The 19,082-nt window shown below is 34.7% G+C and overlaps 1 protein-coding gene across 6 annotated transcripts; it reads right to left on the minus strand.

The window, feature by feature from the left end:
* Window positions 1–306: 306 nt before the first annotated feature.
* On the minus strand, window positions 307–18,974 carry Gin1 (gypsy retrotransposon integrase 1). Of its 6 annotated transcripts, XM_013022001.1 has the most exons (9): window positions 18,899–18,960; window positions 18,430–18,640; window positions 14,171–14,316; window positions 12,075–12,268; window positions 9,679–9,984; window positions 4,234–4,425; window positions 2,843–3,025; window positions 2,003–2,288; window positions 307–896 (listed from the first exon to the last, which is right to left on the minus strand). In XM_013022001.1, the coding sequence occupies exons 3-9, from the start codon at window positions 14,310–14,312 to the stop codon at window positions 622–624; spliced, it is 1,578 nt and encodes a 525-aa protein (XP_012877455.1). In that variant the 5' UTR covers window positions 14,313–14,316; window positions 18,430–18,640; window positions 18,899–18,960; the 3' UTR covers window positions 307–621. The 6 variants fall into 6 exon arrangements, with proteins under 6 accessions (XP_012877455.1, XP_012877457.1, XP_012877454.1 ...); XM_013022003.1 differs by lacking the exon at window positions 18,430–18,640 and having other exon boundaries at window positions 14,246–14,316; window positions 18,899–18,970; XM_013022000.1 differs by lacking the exon at window positions 18,430–18,640 and having other exon boundaries at window positions 18,798–18,941.
* Between the last annotated feature and the right edge of the window lie 108 nt (window positions 18,975–19,082).

Raw genomic sequence — 19,082 nt, forward strand, 5'->3', positions numbered from 1 at the left:
CAGGCACTGATGGCTCAGCCAGGAGGCTGAGATCTAAGGATCTTGGTTGGAAGCCAGCCTGGGCAGGAAAGTCCATGAGACTCTTGTCCCTAGTTAACCACCAGAAAACTGCAAGTGGAGTTGTGGCTCAAAGTGATAGATCATTAGCCTTAAAAAGAAAAGCTCAGGGATAGTGCTCAGGCCCTGAGTTCAAGCCCCATGACTGACTCCTCCCATTCCCCCCAAAAAACAGAGAGAGAGAGACAGAGACAGAGACAGAGACAAAGAAATGAAAATGCAATTATTCATATCACACAAAGGTTTTAAAATTTGGAGATGGAATTTATTTGCTAAGAAGCAAAAATGCTTTTCTTGTTCTTCTATTGAGACAACTTGAATTCTATATACTTCCTTCACACACATCATATTCAAATACACATATGCATATTTATAAATATGTATACATATACTCTGATATTCCAATGCAATACAATTTTAGATGAATTATTTATAAACTTATATGATTTAGTCACTAGGAGTATATTAAGACACATCTATATAACATATTTTAGTAGAGAAAATATGAAGATCAAATGGACTTATATAATCTAAGCCAACACTTTAAATTAATTTTGGTATTTACTAACTTAAGTACTCAAGAACTTGGTTTGAAGAGTCCAACAGACTGAAAGTCTGTTTGTCAAGAGTACCATGATCTTCTATCAATGGTGAGATTTTGGAATTTGTATATTCTAATAGTTCACGATCCTTGCTTGATGTCAGCAGTTCAGTCTCAACTACACCAATAGTTGTATCTTCTACAAGTATATTTGCTTGATATGCTCCAACTGGAATTTCAGGCAATCCAATGTAGTCATGATCTGCCACTACTGAACCTTGCAAGAGATAAAGACTATCTGAAAGAAAAGACATCAAAGATTGCTTTTTAGAATTATAATTAAAAATCACTTTAAAATTAAGCAATGTTAAGTGAGGAGTAAAGCCCAAAGTAATATAATTTAACCACCTATGAATTAACAACATATGAATTTGGTAAGCCACTAAATAAACACACACTAAAGACTGAAATATATGAACATAAATTGACAGGTCACATAAAGAGTTCAGGAAAATCAAGAACTTTAAAAAAGTCATTTCTTTTTTTACTTTACTAGATTTTATTTGTTACATACTTATGTGTGTAGTATAGATGGTAGGATTAGTACAGATTAAAAATAAATTACAAACTGCTTTTCAGATAATGATAATATTCTTAATGTACATTTGTAACACACTTCTGGCTGAATTACACTATACTCATCAAAGGTATTTTAATATAGGTGTTAACTCTTTACATTTATAATTTTAGATAATTATCCTATCATTATAGGACCCATATTTAGAAGATAGTATACTATTGCTACAATATAAATAAACTAGATGAGGATAAACTGGGCAAAGATAATCTTAAGTGAAAAGAATGTGGAAGGAGGCAGATTTCATAAAGTAGCTTTAAAAGTTCAGTTTATGTAAGTCTAATTTGATACCAAAACTCTTGAAACTTTTAAGATCTAATTCATCTATAACACTGACAAGGAAGTTTTGTTTTAGTTTTAAGAAATATATCATTATCCTCAAAAGAAGTGTTTAAAATGACAATCTGGACAATATGTTTGTTTTGGACTCTAATCATCATGGTTTTTTTTTCCACACTGAAATGAGACACATAGTGACAGATGGAATACTGTAAAAGTGAAAACAGATGTAATACTTCTGTGAAACAGGGCTGCTATCTTTCACATGAACTATGAGAAGCACAGTAGGAATGAAATAAAATCTCTCAATTACAAAAGATACATTTTGATGAAACAGACTATTTGAGGTATCTACAACTATAACAAGTTTTATAAAAATCTAGGAAGGAAAATAAAACCTAAGTAAGAGGAAAGAAATGTTTCTGAATGTTTTAACCCACCTCCTCTCTCAAACAAAGGAAAGATGGAGAAAAGTGGTAGGTATTTACCTTGTTCATTGGACTCTCTTACATAAGGCTTAAGATGGGACATTTTGATAGGCCTTTTGAGTCTAGTCCCAGTATTGTCTCTCAGGACAGCACACCCATTTTCTGTAATATAGTCTATGACACAAGGACCAACCCATTCAGACTGAAAACGACCATCCTTCCACCAGTTTTTCCTTTGTCTTAAAACTTCATGGCCCACTTTTAAATGAAATGGATTTAACTGCTTTGGTTTCTTTTTAACAATAATCTTGTTTTTATTCAGTTCATCCAAATTGTTGTCCTTTATCTGTAAGTACAATGAAGATAAATGAGATGAGTAATTTCACAGAGTAAACACTATTATAAACGAAGCTATTCATTGTGATAGTACCAAAAGGTGGGCACAATTTTTAAAACAGCATTTTAAATTCTGTATTATACCCCTACTTTAGTTTTTGCTTTTCTGTGTCAGAAGTGGGGCTTGAACTCTGGGCTTAGGTGCTATCCCTCAACTCTTCAGCTCAAGGCAAGTGATCTACCGCTTGAGCCACAGCGCCACTTCTAATACCCCTACTTTAGATAGAAGGAAAACTAACATAGGTTAAGTAATTTTCCAGTCTAACTACAACCAAATAGCAAAAGTACAGATTTGACTACAGCTTTAGTTTTCTACTACTGTCTCTCAGAATTTCATAGCTTTTAAGCATACTGTTAAAGTAAGGTAAGCAAACTTGATAAACATATTTACAAGTATATATTTGTATGCATATTATGTATAGGTACTTGCATGACTATATATCTTGACACTTAAAATGTAAGTATCACTTTTTAGAGTTTAGTTTTCAATTTAAATACAATCACCTGGCCCACAGATGCAGCCTTATTCTCCATTATTTTATTAGCTTCCACTTCTTTAATTGCATCTAGAATTCTGGAAAACGTACTTGCATTATCATCATCCATTTCATGAAGACCATTTGAAGTTTCTGGCATATTAGGATTTCGATTAAACATTTGAAAATATGGTGTATTTTTAGTAGGTTCCTATTTTAAGAAAAATGAACAAATTTTGCAATGAGACATTTGTCTAGTCAGAGCTTACAAGTAAAAGCTTGAAAAAAAGGCACACACCTCCTGGAGTTCATTTTGATAAATTTTAGATGGTCAAATGCATATAGCTATTGAGACTATGTGATCTTCTCCTAAGAATATCCTCCTTTGGTCCCACTCTGTGTGAATGCCTAGAGACCTGTATAATTTATCATGTTCCAGTGTATTTTTTTTCTTTTACCATCTAGTATGTCTACTTGTAGATTTATAGGCACATTCTAGATACTACAAATGAGGAAAACCATGCAACCTGTTGCTTTGGGTCTGGCCTACTTTGCTTAATATAATTTTTTTCCAGGTCTTTCCATTTCCTTACATATGGGGCAATACCATTCTTTATGATGCATGTGTAGAATTTGTGTATACATACACACTTTCTTGAACCATTTGTCCACTGAGGGGCATTTGGGTTAATTCCATATGTTAGTTATGGTAATAAATGCTGAAAAGAACATAGTTGTGCTGGTAGTTTTAATGTGGCCTTGTTTGTGGTCTACTGGATAAACATCCAGGAGTAGAACAGCCAGGCCATCGGGAAGTTTTGTTTAGTCTTTTGAGGAATCTTCATATTGCTTCCTATAGTGGTTGAACAAGTTTACATACAGTGGAATAGAGTTTCCTTTGGCTTCATCTGACCATTGCTAGCATCTGTTACTGTTAATTTTCTTGATAATGGTCATTCTGACTGGAGTGAGGTGCAATCTCAGTGTTGTTTTGACTTGCAAGAGATGTTGAACATTTCTTCATGTGTCTATTGGTCATGCTGCTTCTGAGAAATCTGTAGCCTATTTATTAATTGGGTTATTGTTTCTTTGAGAGTTTATTTTTGAGAAAATCAGGTTTCTTTTTGTTGGTTGCTGTTTTTGTTTTCATTTCCATCGGTCTTGTTTGTTCTTTGGGAGGGTAAGTGGGTGGCACAGAAATGGTAGAATAAAGGGTGAACAAATGCATCAGTGATACTCTTAACTAGACACTGTTGAAAATGAACTGTACAACTTGCCAGTGGGAATGAGAGGGACTATTTGGGAGAGGGATGAAGGGGTAACATTGTTCAAAAAGAAATGTACTCTTTATCTGACTTATGTAACCATAACCCCTCTGTACATCACCTTTACAATAACAATAAAAAGATAGGCACATACCAAGTGAGTGATATTGAAAGCAAATGAAACAGTTGGCAGGTGTTCATCCCAGCTGTTCGGGTGCTCAGTACAGTGTCTGGAGAGAAAGGTTTTGATTGTGCTTGGTGTACTTTCAGATGGGTTAATAGTTCCAGAGCCATGAGAAATTATAATCTGTTTTGTACCAAACAATCCATACAGCTCAATATTGATCTAAAAATAATAACAATTTAAAATTTGTGTTATTCTATTCATTTAAAAAACCCTTCACGTGCTTGCTTCAGCAGCACATATACTAAAAAACCCTTCAGAAGAACTTGAGTCTTGTCTCTTCTACTTACCATAGCCAATCAAATCCCTATATTTGTTTAAAAAATTGTACAGACTGAGTCCTTACTATGTACTGGTTAATAGACTACGATTTCCTTTTTGTAATCTAGAAAATAATAAATGAAGCTTTATTAATAATGGCTACAGACTGATAATAGCTGCCTGACTCAATTAATAAAAATACATGATATGTGATGGTACCCTGACAGAGAAGAATTTATAAAATGTAAAAGTCTGTAACAGTTTCCTTATTGATGCTTTTGCTTTTAGTAGTAAATTAATTTACGATTATAATACCTAGATTTCACCATGCTATATTTGTCACAGAATGATGGGTAGTTAGCTTAAATCTCCTGCAATCAAACAAGGTAATATTAAGATGTAAATACCTACCAAACAAAGGAAAAAAATGACAGAACTAATACTTGTTAGACACATTAATGATATTAAGGAAATCATAAACATCTAAATAGTCTTCCCCCAAACTGGATTATCTTACTTATTTCTTTGAAGAAATCACTTCTGTTATCAGAAAAGGCAAGCAAGGTAATACTGCATTTACAAAAACACATTCATATCTTAGTGGATGGCTTAACATAACAAAATTTTACTTAGTATATGTGCAAAACTGGCTATAAATCTGGGTGCCTCTTGAAGGTAAATGTTCCCTTTAAATACCTTAATTGCAAATTCTAGATGAGCCAAGCCATTATGCATTAAAATATTCCATCATGTGGCTAGACATTTTTCTGAAATGTCATTTTTGGATAATTAGGTTATTTTCTATCTCGCTAATATAAATGGCTCTATTTAAAGTCATAAAATAGCTGTTTTTTAAAAAAATTGCTTTTGGTGCTAAAAATTAAACCCAGGGCCTCAAGAATTCCTATATTAGTTTAACACTGCTCTATACCCTCATTCAACAAGAAATTTCTAAACTTAGATGATTTAATTAATGTAAGTTTTTAAAAAGCATTGTTTTCCATACGTCACCTTTATAATAACAATTAAGAAATGACTACTAACTAAAAGACAAAATATACTTACAGCTTTTAGTGGATCATTGGCAAATTACAAAACAGTTTCAAGCTGCAATGCTACCAATATAATTGGGTCAATTTGCTTCCTACTCTTTGCTTATGTAAGTACAGAATACAGTCTTGCATCTTTTAATGCTATTGAACTTAAACATTGTTCCATGCTTACAATTTCTATTCCCTCTTGAAAATTATATTAATGCTTTTTACTAAATTTATTACTTATTTGATTTTTTTTGGTCAGTTATGGGTCTTGAATTCTGGGCACACTGTCCCTCAGCTCTTCAGCTCAAGGTTAGCATTCTACTACTTGAGCCACAGTGCCACTTCCAGCTTTTTCTGCTTATGTGGTGCTGAGGAATTGAATCAAGTGTATCATGCAGGGGAGGCAAGCACTACCACTGAGCTACCTTTCCAGCCCAAGTTTATTTGAATCTTTTATAAAAAGACATTAGCACTTTATTTTTTTTGCCAATGGATTTGCTTTATGTTTTTTGATCTATTTCTTGGCCTTTATGATTTGGTTATTTTACCATAGATATATTCATTTTTATGCAGACAAATATGGTGTTCTGCATAGAAACTTATATTGCTGTTTCTAAGCTTTCTATATATTAGAACAAGAGAAAATTACAGGATATTTTTTGATCTTAAGTGAAATTCTTTAATTTAAAGTAAAATTCTTTAATTTATCTGAAAATTATTTGTTATGCTTAATTCTAAAATCATACTACCATAATAAATTAAAAATTGTGGAAGTGGTGCTGTGGCACAGGTGGTAGAACGCTCGACTTGAGCTGAAGAACTGAGGGACAGCACCCAGGCCCAGAGTTCAAGCCCCACTGCTAACTAGTTTATTACATAATCCTTCCCTTCTCCACTTACTTGTGACACTATTTATCACTTCGACTCATTGCCAAACTCTGCCATGTTAACAACAGAAGTCAATATAGGTAGTTTCAACTAGGTTAGTATAGCTCTGTTTCAACACCGGATCAACCAATAATTCTTTTGATGACTTCAAATCTTTATAGAAATGATTTTTATTTTAGCCAATGTAAAAAAACCATTGTTATATAAAACTCAGTAGGAAACAAGAAATGAGGATGAGTTTCTAGTAGGTACTTAAGAACAAGAAATTGGTTATTTAATAGTAAAAAAAATTAGTAATTTGATGCTGAAGACTGAATCAATGCCTATGCACTCTTTACCCCCGATTCAAACTCCTGATAACGACTGTTTTTAAATGGCTATATCCCAACCAGAATGATTATAAGTTGCCGGAAGAATTGACATTGTAGGTCTGAGACTGCTATGCTTTGAAAGGCCATTTACAATTTTGGCTGTTGGCTAGTGTCTAAGATCTTGGATTTTCTTCTCACCAAAAAAGTTTTCAAACTGTTCTTTAACAGATAACAACTCATTTTCTAAACAGTTCACACAAATAATGTTGTCAACACTTTTCCTTTTAAGAGTTTTGAATATTGGCATATACCAGGCAGAAGGTGCCTCTATGAACAGCTAGCAATACAATCTCTAGGCAGTGAGTTCACAGTGAGTTTCTCTGGTTGGCAACATTCCATATGTGCTGTCTTAAATAACTGCTGGAGAAATTAAACACATCCATGTGTAACTCTACTGCATTTTATTTTTTGGTCTGGATTTCTATACATACATCTTTTATGTTTGCTGATTCTACTTTGTATCCTTTCACTGAACAAATCATTTTTCTTTTTAAATAAAGGCGATGTACAGAGTTGGTTACAGTTACATTAGTCAGTTAATGAGTACATTTCCTTTTGAACAGTGTAATTCTCTCCCTCATTCAGTTCTAGTTTTTCCCCTCCGAACTTCCCTCCCTCTCAGGTTGTATAGTTCATTTCCAACATGGTGTCTAGTGGGTTTCAGTGGATTTCACTGATGAATTGGATCACCCTTTGTTCTACTGTTTCTGTGCTTCCCCTTCCCAAATCAGATAAATATATACAAGACAAGAGGTACAGAAATCAAAAACAGTGATAGGAAGGAATAAACCAAAGAAAAATTGTTGGTGGGAATGTAAACTTGTTCAATCACTTTGGAAAGCAGTATGGAGGTTCCTTTTTAAAAGACTACATGTAGCGTTCCCCTATGACCCAGCATTTACCCAGATGATCACAAACAAGGCCATACTAAAGCTACCAGCAGCTACAGCAGCATTATTCTCCATAGCTAAAATATGGAACCAACCCAGATACCCTTCTGTAGATGAATGGATCAGGAAAATGTGATATATATCCACATACATACATACAATGGAATTCTATGCCTCCATCAGAAAGAATGACACTACCCCCATTTGTTAGGAAATGGAAAGACTTGGAAAAAATTATATTAAGTGAATAAGCCAGATCTAAAGAAACATAGAGTTCGTGGTTTCCCTTATTTGCAATAACTAGTATATGTCTAGGATAATCTTACCAGACAAGCAGAAAAGGTCAAAAGCTATGTACATATGACCATATGAGATGATACTAAACAAAATGAACCCCAAGATAGGGACAGAAGAGGTTTTTTCTTGTCACTGTTGTTTTTAATGTACTATGTGATTTTTTTTTGTTTCTTTTATATGTTCTTCCCTTATGTTATACATATAACCCCTGTTGTTACTGTATTTGATTCCAGTGCCCTGTATCTTTTTTTTTTTGTCAGTTGTGGAGCTGAACTCTGGGCCTGGGCACTGTCCCTCAGCTCTTCAGCTCAATGTTAGTGCTCTACCAACTTGAGCCACAGCACCAATTCCAGCTTTTTCTGCTTATGTGGTACTGAGGAATTGAACCCCAGGCCTCATACATGCAAGGCAAGGACTCTACCACTGAACCACCTTCCCAGCCCCTGGTGCCCTGTATCTTGTATATACATTTTTCTAATTTGGGGAGGGTAAGGGAAATAACAAAATGCTGAAACAAGGATACAGGCTGACCTATTGTAACAATGAGACATACAAGACACTATGTTGAAAATGAACTTTACAACTTCCAGGGGAGGAGGGGAAGGAGGAGTTGGGGACGTGGGGAGGGAAGGAATAGTAGGGGGAAAAACAAAGGAGGGGGTAACAATGCTCTATAGGAAATGTACTCATTGCTCATGTAATTGTAACTCCTTTGTACAGTATCTTTACAGGACAAAAGAACAGTACAATAAAAAAACCTCGTTTCTATTTCTTAGAGAACATTTTGATAAGCTTCATTTTATATGATCATATGCACATAGCTATGGAACCCTTGTGGTCCTCTATTATATCCTCCTTTGTTCTCACTGTGTCAATGTTTAGACTGCTGTTTAATTAATCATGTCTAAATATACTCATTTGTCTTTTACTATCCATTGGGTTTATTTGTAGCTTTATAGGCACATTCTAATTACTACAAATGAGGGAAATCATGCAGCCTGTGTTTCTTTGGGTCTGGCTTACTACACATAGAGCTTCCCTCTGAACCAGTAATTCTACATCCTGGGCATCTATCCAACTGACCACAAACCAGGCTACACTAAAGCCACCAGCATGACCATGTTCACTGCAGTATTGTATACCATAGCCAAGATATGAAATAAACCCAGATGCCCTTCAGAGGATGAATGGATCAAGAAAATTATAACAATTTTAAATATCACTTAAATTTAATAGTATATTTCTTTTTTAGAGCTTTCAACATATATTCTTGCTTGCTTATTCTTTCACTCAGATTAACTGGAAATAAAGCCAAAGCAAGGGAAAAAAATACTTTTCAATATTGAATAGTCATATTCATTAGCATTATGCATTTTCACTTTTAGTCAAGTCCTTTTTTACCTACCATTTATAAAAAAAATACGCTAGATACAAACCATCTTCTTTTTGGTTTAATCTTCTCATTGTAATCTGAAGATACCCAAAGATAGGTTTAAAATCCTTAATGTCACAGTATGTATTAAAATCAGTTTCCTAATTTCTACCTCAATTACCTTTGTAGTATACACTATATATCTCTATACTTATAGCAATTTATCTGAATTTATCAAGCACTCTATAATATAGAAGGCATTATTTGTTGTTCTAAACTTAAGCAATTTGCCTTACCTGTTGAATGAATTCATCACATTGATCCATTATTATTTTCTGAGGAAGTCCATACAAGAAAATTACATTGAGAATGGCTTTGGAAATTTCTGATGCTGAAGTATCATGGAGGGGTAAAAGCACAACCCACTTTGTGAATAAATCTGTCATGATTATAGCATATTCATGACTTCGGTGGCTTTTATGAAAAGGTCCCATCAGATCAACTGTAATTACATTCCATGGATTTTCCACCTTGAGAATGTGCTGTTTAGGTGCTAGAATAACTGCATTTTTTGCCACTTGGCAATGCTGACAAGCATATACCTAAAAAGAGCCATGAATTAAAGAAAATATTATCAAATATTAAAATATTCAATATAAAATAAAGTAATCCTATAAATCAGAATTTTCAAAGCAGTTGATAGGTACTTTGTAAGTTGAAGGAGAAACTTTTGAAGTGAGAGAAGCTAACTGAAAATAGCCTTGTATTCAAAACAATATGAAAATACTAGTTTTTTCTTTTAAAAAACTATCTTTTGGGATCATATTTGCAACATAATTCTGGCTCACATCAGTAGATCAGTAAATCAGTAGATCATAAAATAAGCTTTCCACTATTTCAAATGGACATACAAAAATTGTACATATTTATGAAGTATATGTGATGTTTCATTGACCTATTTATAACAGGATATAAATGTTCACAATTTCTATAGACAGAAGATACTTCCTCCTGAAGTTACTCTGAAGTTCATTCATTTGTTTACTACAACATAAGTTGAATTAAAAAATATTACAGATACCAGAAGTTTCTCTTGGCCCTGGGATAGGATAGTGAGCAAAAAAAAGTCTATGTTCTCATCAAACTTTCATTTGAATGATATAAGATCATTAACTCATAGATGATACCATTTTTCAATGTATTTCTGGAATTTCACTTTGGAAACTACTAACATTATACTAATTCTGGAAGAAAAAATTTAGTAGTTATTACATTATAGTCAGTTAATTCTGATGAACACTTTCACTTTTCAACTTAAACTTATTTACTAGATGTAATCACCAATATTTCTAAAAACACATAATTATTCCTGAATGATAACGATTTAACAAAGATTTAACTGAACATTGTAAAGAAATGCATGGAAGGTTTACTATTTGATTTTGCATCTGCTTTTGAGTCTTGGCCATGGCTGACATTTTGTATCTAAAGAGGGAATAACACAAAACCTGAAGCCCACAGTGGGCTTGACTTAATATGAACAACACATTTATTATCTTCCACTCAAAAAAACCCAGTAGTACTGGCATTATGGCAATAAACATTTAATCAAGAGAAATCAAGTCTCAATTTCTTTTTTTTGGGGGGGGGGAGGAAGGTTGGTTGTAAGGCTTGAACACAGGGGCTGGACAGTGTCTCTGAGCATTTTTGTTAAAAACTAGCACTGTATCACTTTGTTGTTGTTGTTTGTGTTGTTGTTTTTACCAGTCCTGGTGCTTGAGCTCAGGGCCTGGGAACTGTCCCTGAGCTTCTTTTGCTCAGGGCTAGCAGTCTACCACTTGAGCCACAGCTCCACTTCTGGCTTTTTCTGTTTATGTGGTACTGAGGAATTGAACCCAGGGTTTCATGCATGTTACACAAACACTCTACCACTGAGCCACATGCCCAGCCCAACTCTATCACTTTGAACCACGGCATAACTTCTGGATTTTTGATGGTTAATTGAGATAAGAGTTTCACAGACTTTCCTGCCCTGGCGGCTGCCCTTGTTCCTCAGATCTCAGTCTCCTAAATAGCTAGGATTATAGACATGAGCCACCAGTACCCTACTTCAATTAAATTTTGACTACATAAAAGAGTTCAGTGATAAAATCCTGGTTTTAAAAAAAATCTTCTTACTAAATAGTTATTGGGCCGGGTATGTGGCTTAGTGGTAGAGTGCTTGCCTAGCATGCATGAACCCTGGGTTCAATTCCTCAGTACCACATACACCGAAAAAGCTGGAAGTGGTGCTGTGGCTCAAGTGGTAGAGTGCTAGCCTTGAACACAGAGAGGCTCAGGGACAATGCCCAGTCCCTGAGTTCAAGCCTCAGAACTGGCAAAAAAACAAAACAAAACAAAAAACAAAAACAATTCCTCATACCACATAAACAAAAATAAATATAGGCTGTACTATAAAAATCAAAATCTAATTATTTCTCAAAAGCTTAAAGATTTTTTTTTTACTACTTTAAATTATGCTTTAGTGGTGGCTTAAAAGAAATGTGAAGGAAATGTCCCTTTAATTAAAAAAAAATTTTCCACAAGAAGTCCTGAATACGAGGTGATATCTACAGTAAATCTAGGGAATAATGAATTTTGTACATTCATAAGAAAAGTATGATTCAATGTATCCTAAACACACAAGCCATACCCACTGTTTGACATCATTGGTCACAGAAGTCCAGTAGTAACTGGATTCCACTAGAGTAAGGGTTCTGGATATGCCATGATGGACTCCTGTGTCATTCTCGTGGCATTCTCTTAGGGCTTTCTTTTTTTCTTCATCGGAAACAATTACCAAACGATTTTGTTTTCTTTCTTTTCCAACATAAAATAGCTTTTTCTCTGAAATGATACCAGAAAGACAGAACTGTAAATTTTCTTAGATTTATAGTGTTAAGATAATCATAGAGCCAGGCGCCAGTGGTTCATGCCTATAATCCTAGTTACACAGGAGGCTGAGATTTGAGGATCACAGTTCAAAGCCAGCACAGGCAGGAAAGTCTGTGAGACTCTTTTTTTTTAAAACATTTCTTTTTATTATTATTATTGTGAAAATACCATACAGAGGGGTTACAATTACATGGGCAAGATAGTGAGTACATTTCTTATCAAGCATTGTTGCCTCCTCTGTGAGACTCTTATCTCCAATAAACCATCCGAAAAATGGAAGTGGCACTGTCGCTCAAGTGGTAGAGCACTAGCCTTGGGCTGAAGAAGTGAGGGACAGTGTCCAAGCCCAGAGTTCAAGCCCCACAACCAACCAAAAAAAAAAAAAAAAGATAATCATAGCCTAATCTTCAAACCATAAGGGTTTTAAAAATTTTCATTTTACAAAATCTTTCTCCATTTAATAAAACACTATTTACTTGTACTGATGACATCATGCAACTAGAAAAGGTTATCCACTGTTACACTCACTAAGTATGTAGGTAGAATACTGGCTGTAATTGTGTAGTTATCAATGTAAATTGAGCTAACTTTTTCATCAAAGCATGTGATAAGGAAATAGGAAACTGTCATTATATGGGTGCACTCAAAGTAGGAAAAAGTGTACAGATGATTCCTGAAAATGGCATAAATTAAAACATAATGTGCTAAAACAACTCCCTAGAGCAGAATTTTCAAAAATATTGCATCATAACTGTATTATTTTTGTGAGCAACCATGTCTCAGTTTTATCTAGACTTAATTAGAAGATAGAGAGTATAGAGAACCTTGACCCTCACGTTTTGCTTCTTTAAGTGAAGCAACTAGGGGACTAGAAAAACCATTATTTTTACAGGATGGATGGAGTAGCTATTCAAATTTAAGAGTGTATCTTTAAGATGTTACATGCTAACCTACATACTGACTATAAGATTCCTAACTAAGTAGGCAGCCTATGACTACCTATCTAGCTAGGTCATCCAGGTATCTCCAGGTCCTACGATGCACTGAGAAAGTAACATCATAAATGATTAAATGAATGACTGTCTTTACTCTTTAGTTAAAGATGTAATGGCTCTGATTATTATTAAAAAATAAAGAGTTTGTGGTAGGTTAGACACAGAGATATATGATCAGAAGTAGAGGCATGCCTCAAGTGGTACAGTGACTACTGTGGATGGGAAAAAAAAGCAAGAGGCCATGAATTTAGGACCCATTAACAATGCATATACACACTATTAGTGGCATTAACATCCATTTAGTTATTTGGTGATTACTTTTTCCCTTTGAAGGAGGGCAGGTAAAAAAATGAAAAAGTGTCATGAGCTTTCAAGATAAGCATCCTACTGTCCTTTAAATATTAAATCTATCCAGAGGAAGTCAGGATCCAAAAAAAGGTAATACTGATTATAACTAGATGGAGAGCAACAGATATGAATACATTTTCTATTTTAGTAAACAAACTACTTAATGCTGTTAATTCTGTCACATTGAATACCAAGTAAGTTCTACATTGACAGTAGCATCAGTGCTTAAGTGTGCACTATAAGAATAAGAACTACTGTAGAGCAAAAGCTGAAGAAGTTAATTTAGATAAATATATGTAAATCTTTCTCATGGTATTTCTTTGATCTGTAACTTAAAAGGCCTTTCTTGGCTTTAATGCAATCTTCATTTTGCTTTCAACTGAATACTCTTGTTAACTGAATTGATAATTGCTTAGCAACAATCAATTTCTATAGAAAGACTCAGGATTCCATAAAGAACATACGTGAAGAAAAGTCTATAAGTTATCAAGAGTTTGGAAAATAACTTCACCTTTGAATACAAATTTTTTTGCTGCTCTTCTTATGCCACTTCTCTCGCTTGGCAGTGTAGTTGAATGATATTCACCTGTTCGTTTATAATATGCAATCTGCTTAAGATGAAGATCACCATTTTTCCCACTTCGAACCATCATGAACCTGTTGAAATAACAAGATAATTTAGTTGCTATTTCAGTTCAGGCTTCTGCCACATTTCTGCTTATGAATGAATAGAGCATTCCCAGAATATTATCTGTGAGGGAGATAACTGTGGTACAGGAAAGGAACAGAGTGATGTATATGAATGTAATATCCAAATGCTATTTTTGAGATGCATCATGACAAATTATCTTGTCCCTTTTGATGTGTTAAGAAATGCTGAAGATTTTCTTTATTCTGGAAAAAAAGAGCTTCAGCAACAACAACAAAAAATACTTCAACATCATCATCATCACCACCACCACCAACAAAAACCCATTTTCTAGGACTACAGTTCTAGAGGTAGAGGAACTCAGAGGCAGAGGGTGAGAAGGTCATGGCTTGAGGACAGCTTGGACAAAAAGTTTGAGGGACTCCAAGTTTGTGGGCTTCCACCTGAATTAATTAAAAGCTGGGTGATGTGGACATCATCCAGCAATGCAGAAGTGTGAACAGGAGTATCTTGGCTCAGACTGGCCCTGGCACAAATACAAGACCCTATTAGAAAAAATAATTAAGGCAGAAAGGTCTGGGGACTTGGTTCAAGGAATTAAATGCTGGCCTACCAAGCACAAGTCCCCGAGTTTAAATGCTACATGTACAACCTCCCCACAAAACAAAATAAAACAAAACAGCCTAACTCAAATATATAGATATATTTTGTAAGTTGCTAAATGGAAATGTAGATGTTTATGGCCAAATCTCATAGACTATTCTTGATATGCAAACTACCTGCTCTTAAAAAATATGATTTATGGTCCTACGTATACTTTTTCAATGTATGAAGAAAAATCTTTCTGTAGAGTAAAAATCAAACCCTTACACAATCAGGAATGAAGGGAACATAATGAAGGGAACAAAAACATAATTTCATCTAAAAGAGACTATTCTGTGACTTTTGGTCTTTGTCTCCTGGCTGCCAAGTTCTTGAAGACTCATCCTGACAGAATGCACTTAATAGTTTGATAAGAACTGTCCAATAGGAGGTACTGGAAAGGCAAATCAGAATGCAGAAGAAAGAGGTCAGAATATTTATAGGATATGCCACTATGCCAAGCCCTCAATTTTTGAGACATACTACAAAATAAGATAGTGTCATACTTGCATTTCAATAAGTATATTATATGCATATATGGAAATGTCATAGTGGAACTGTATTTTGTACTTATACTAATAAAAATATCCCATTTAAAATAAACATTTTAATTCTTCCCCAATTAAAAAAAGAAGGAACAAATAGGGAATCTAGAATAGGAAATCCAGCATTACATCTCTACATAAACTTTACATCTCTACAGTTCAGATGGTAGATTTATAATAATAGCTTCAATACCATGGGAGAGGATAGGGTCTTTAAGTGATGCTGAAAAATAGTTCCTGGATATTTGTAAAGAGAAAAAAATAAACCATAAACACCTACTTTGCATTACTTAGAAAAATAATTCTATGTGAATCATAAATCTAAATGTGAAAGGTAAATGACAAGGCTTCTTAGAGAAAACACAGCCAAGTACCTTCAAAATCTTGGAATAAGGTAAAAGTTTCTTAAACAAGACACAAAAGACTCTATATAAAAGAAAAAAATGTAACAAGAATTTATCGAAATCAAAAGGTCTGCTTATCAAAAGATATGACTAAGACAATGAAGAGATAAGCCACAGACTGGGAAGGATATTTTTAATAAACACGGTAGACCTTTAGCCAAGACCAAAAGTGGATATATAAAATTTAAACACAACTGAGTGGTATAACCCGCATGTGGATTTTTTTTTTTCATTTTCACTGTGCTTAGTCAAAAGTGTATGTATTGAATCTGTGATAAGGAGAGCTCACTAGCTCAACAAAGGACTCATACGTAGGTTCTACAGGCTTATCTCCTTTTAGAAGGTAATGGTAATAGTTAAAGTAAAGCAGAAACCACATTTTAATGAGATGAGATAGGGAGTGGTCAGATACTGAGAAACAAGAATGAATGAACTTAAGCTTAGCTATGAAAGCAAGGAGCCGTAGATAGTTGTTAGAGACAGATATGTTCATTTACTGATCAATTTGTGTATTCAGACACAGCAATGGAGAACTAACAACCAAGATGTACATCTCTTGATCCATATGGAGTTTACATTCTAGTAGAGCTAAGAGATTGTGTTAACAATCACTTTCATAGAACCTTTATTCACAATAGCTAAATGGTGGAGCAACCCAGGTGACTTCTGATAGACAAATGGATTAAATTCAATACATATATATAGTGAATCGTTATTCAGCCCCAAAACGAAGGAGCTTCGGACAAACACTACAACATGGACAGACCTTGAAGACTTTATGCTAAGTAAAATTAAAAAGTTACAAAATGGCAAATACAGTCAAATTCATAGTGATTGGGCTTAAGAAGGAAAACAGCAAAAAAATTAGTATCATCTAATATGTACAGAGTTTTATTTATATGACATGAAAAAATTCTGGAGATGGGTGGGTGGTGATGTATACAGGAATAAAAACATAGTTAATGTCATTGAACTTTATACTAAAATGGCTAAGATGGTACAGTTCCTATTATGTGTACTTTACTACAATTAAAAAACATTAAAGATAAATTATGTGGTTTTTTAAAAAGGAATAACCCCAAAAGTTAGATTTTTTAATGGAAGGGCTTTTAGAGACTATTGGAAATAGAAGGGAGAAAAACTGTGTGACTAATAATGGTCTGAATGGCATGATCTTTAGACTGCAGTAAGAGATAATATCTGACTCAGAAAGTTATGGGTCTTATGATCATTTCCAGTATTATAATGAATAAGCAATGGAAAAAAATTACTCTTCCTAAAATACTAAAAATTCCTACAAAGGCTTCTGTCTACAATGTAGACACTCTAACAATGAAAAAAACCTACAAAACAACATAGGATGACAATTCCCTCCAAACTGCTATAGATTAAATGCAATCCCAATTGGAAACAAGAAGACTCTTCCCATCTACCCTGCAGCTCTTTTGAAGAAAACTGTTAAGCTAATTCTAAAGTTGATGTGGAAAATTAAAACAAAACAGGATAGTTAAAATAACTTTGAAAAAATGGAGATTGTTTAAAAAATTCACAATATCTGATTTTAAAACTTCCAAAAAAGCTATGATATATAAAGTCTGTGTGGTAATGGTAAAATGGTAGCCTTCACTCATGGAACAGAATAGTGTCTAGTGACACTCATATATAGTAAATTGATTTCCAACAAGCTAATTTAATGAAGAAAGACTAACATTTGGAACAAAATTCTGGAATAACTGAATATCCATACAAAAAAAGATGAACTACAATTCATACTTCCTATCATATGTGAAAATTAATTCACAATGAACAAATGGAAAGCCTAAAACCATTTAATTTCCAGAAAAAATATTTGTGGGCTTAGGTTAGGCAATCACTTCCTGGAGAATAAAATGAATCATTTAAAAAACAAAAAGTGAAAACTTTTGTTTTTTTAAGTTATTGGTGAAAACAAATCACACCTGCAATCATTTTTAGTATATATGAAAAAAATGAAAAGAATTTGCACCTGGAATTCATAAAGAACTATCAAGTTGGGCGTGGTGGGACATGCTTATAAATTTGAGTTACCCAGAGAAAGAAACTGGAGGATCATAACTGAGGCCAGCCCAGGAAATAAGTTACTGTGCTTCTATCTCAACAAACAAGCAGCATGAGACCCTATGTAAAAAAACAAACTAAAGCAAAAATGGATAGAGGCTCAAGTGGTAAAGTATGCATAGCAAGGGGGAAAAAAGCCATGAGTTGAAATCCTAATACCACCAAAAGAAAAAACACTTGCAAAGAACATTGAATATTTTTCATATGCATCTGTCGTGTGTCTTTTTATTTAACAAATACATCTTCGACCATTTTAAGTTGAGCTGTTTTTTGATGGTTTTTAACTTCTTCACGGGCCTTTGGCCCCAGATGCATGCTCTTGAAGGCACCTGGGATTTAAAAACCAAAATTCCATTTTGAAAATTTCTCTATTTTTGTTCAGAAATGCCTAGGTAAAAAGGATAAAATGTTCCCTATGCATTGATTTGTTTACCACTTCTCGTGAGATCTCGTAGTCGTTTCCCGCCAGAAGAGATTTTCAACTGAGGACAAGTTTTCAGTGAGGGCAATGACAAGAGGTGAGAATTCTTCTGCAGTCAACCCACAGCCCCACCCCAGGGTGGAGTCCACTCCAGACCATCGCCACTGGCAGGAAGCACACCAACTGCGTGTCCACTGGCTTTTCAGGGCAAGGTCCTTGACACCTTGGCGTGAGCAGGAAAATGACCATGGCATTAAACAATTCCACCCATTTTAGTTACCTCCCCCATTAGCCCAACAACCGCAATTCGCCCCATCCCTAACCAGGCCAAGGTCCTCCCGCCCCAACGGCGCCTGCGCAAAACCAATCCAGACTCCTACCCTTTTTTTCCGTCAGTGAATGGTTTTGAACATTACTCTCAGGTTACACCTCACTTTCCAAAGCAGTAGATCTAACAAAGCATACCGGGATGACCACTCACCCAAGTGGTCCTTAAAATACAAACGACAGGATTTAAGCCTTCCTCTCGCGACTTATCTGGTGCTACCGGAAGCGGAACTACCCGGGTTCGTTAAGAAGGGGGAACCTGCTGGGGGATTTGGAAAGACAAGGCTGTAGATCGTTGGGCTCGTCACCGGAAGTCGTTCGGGCCGGTGGTAGATCCC

The sequence above is a fragment of the Dipodomys ordii genome, unplaced genomic scaffold (assembly GCF_000151885.1).
Source record: "Dipodomys ordii isolate 6190 unplaced genomic scaffold, Dord_2.0 Scaffold59, whole genome shotgun sequence".
Lineage (NCBI taxonomy): Eukaryota > Metazoa > Chordata > Mammalia > Rodentia > Heteromyidae > Dipodomys > Dipodomys ordii.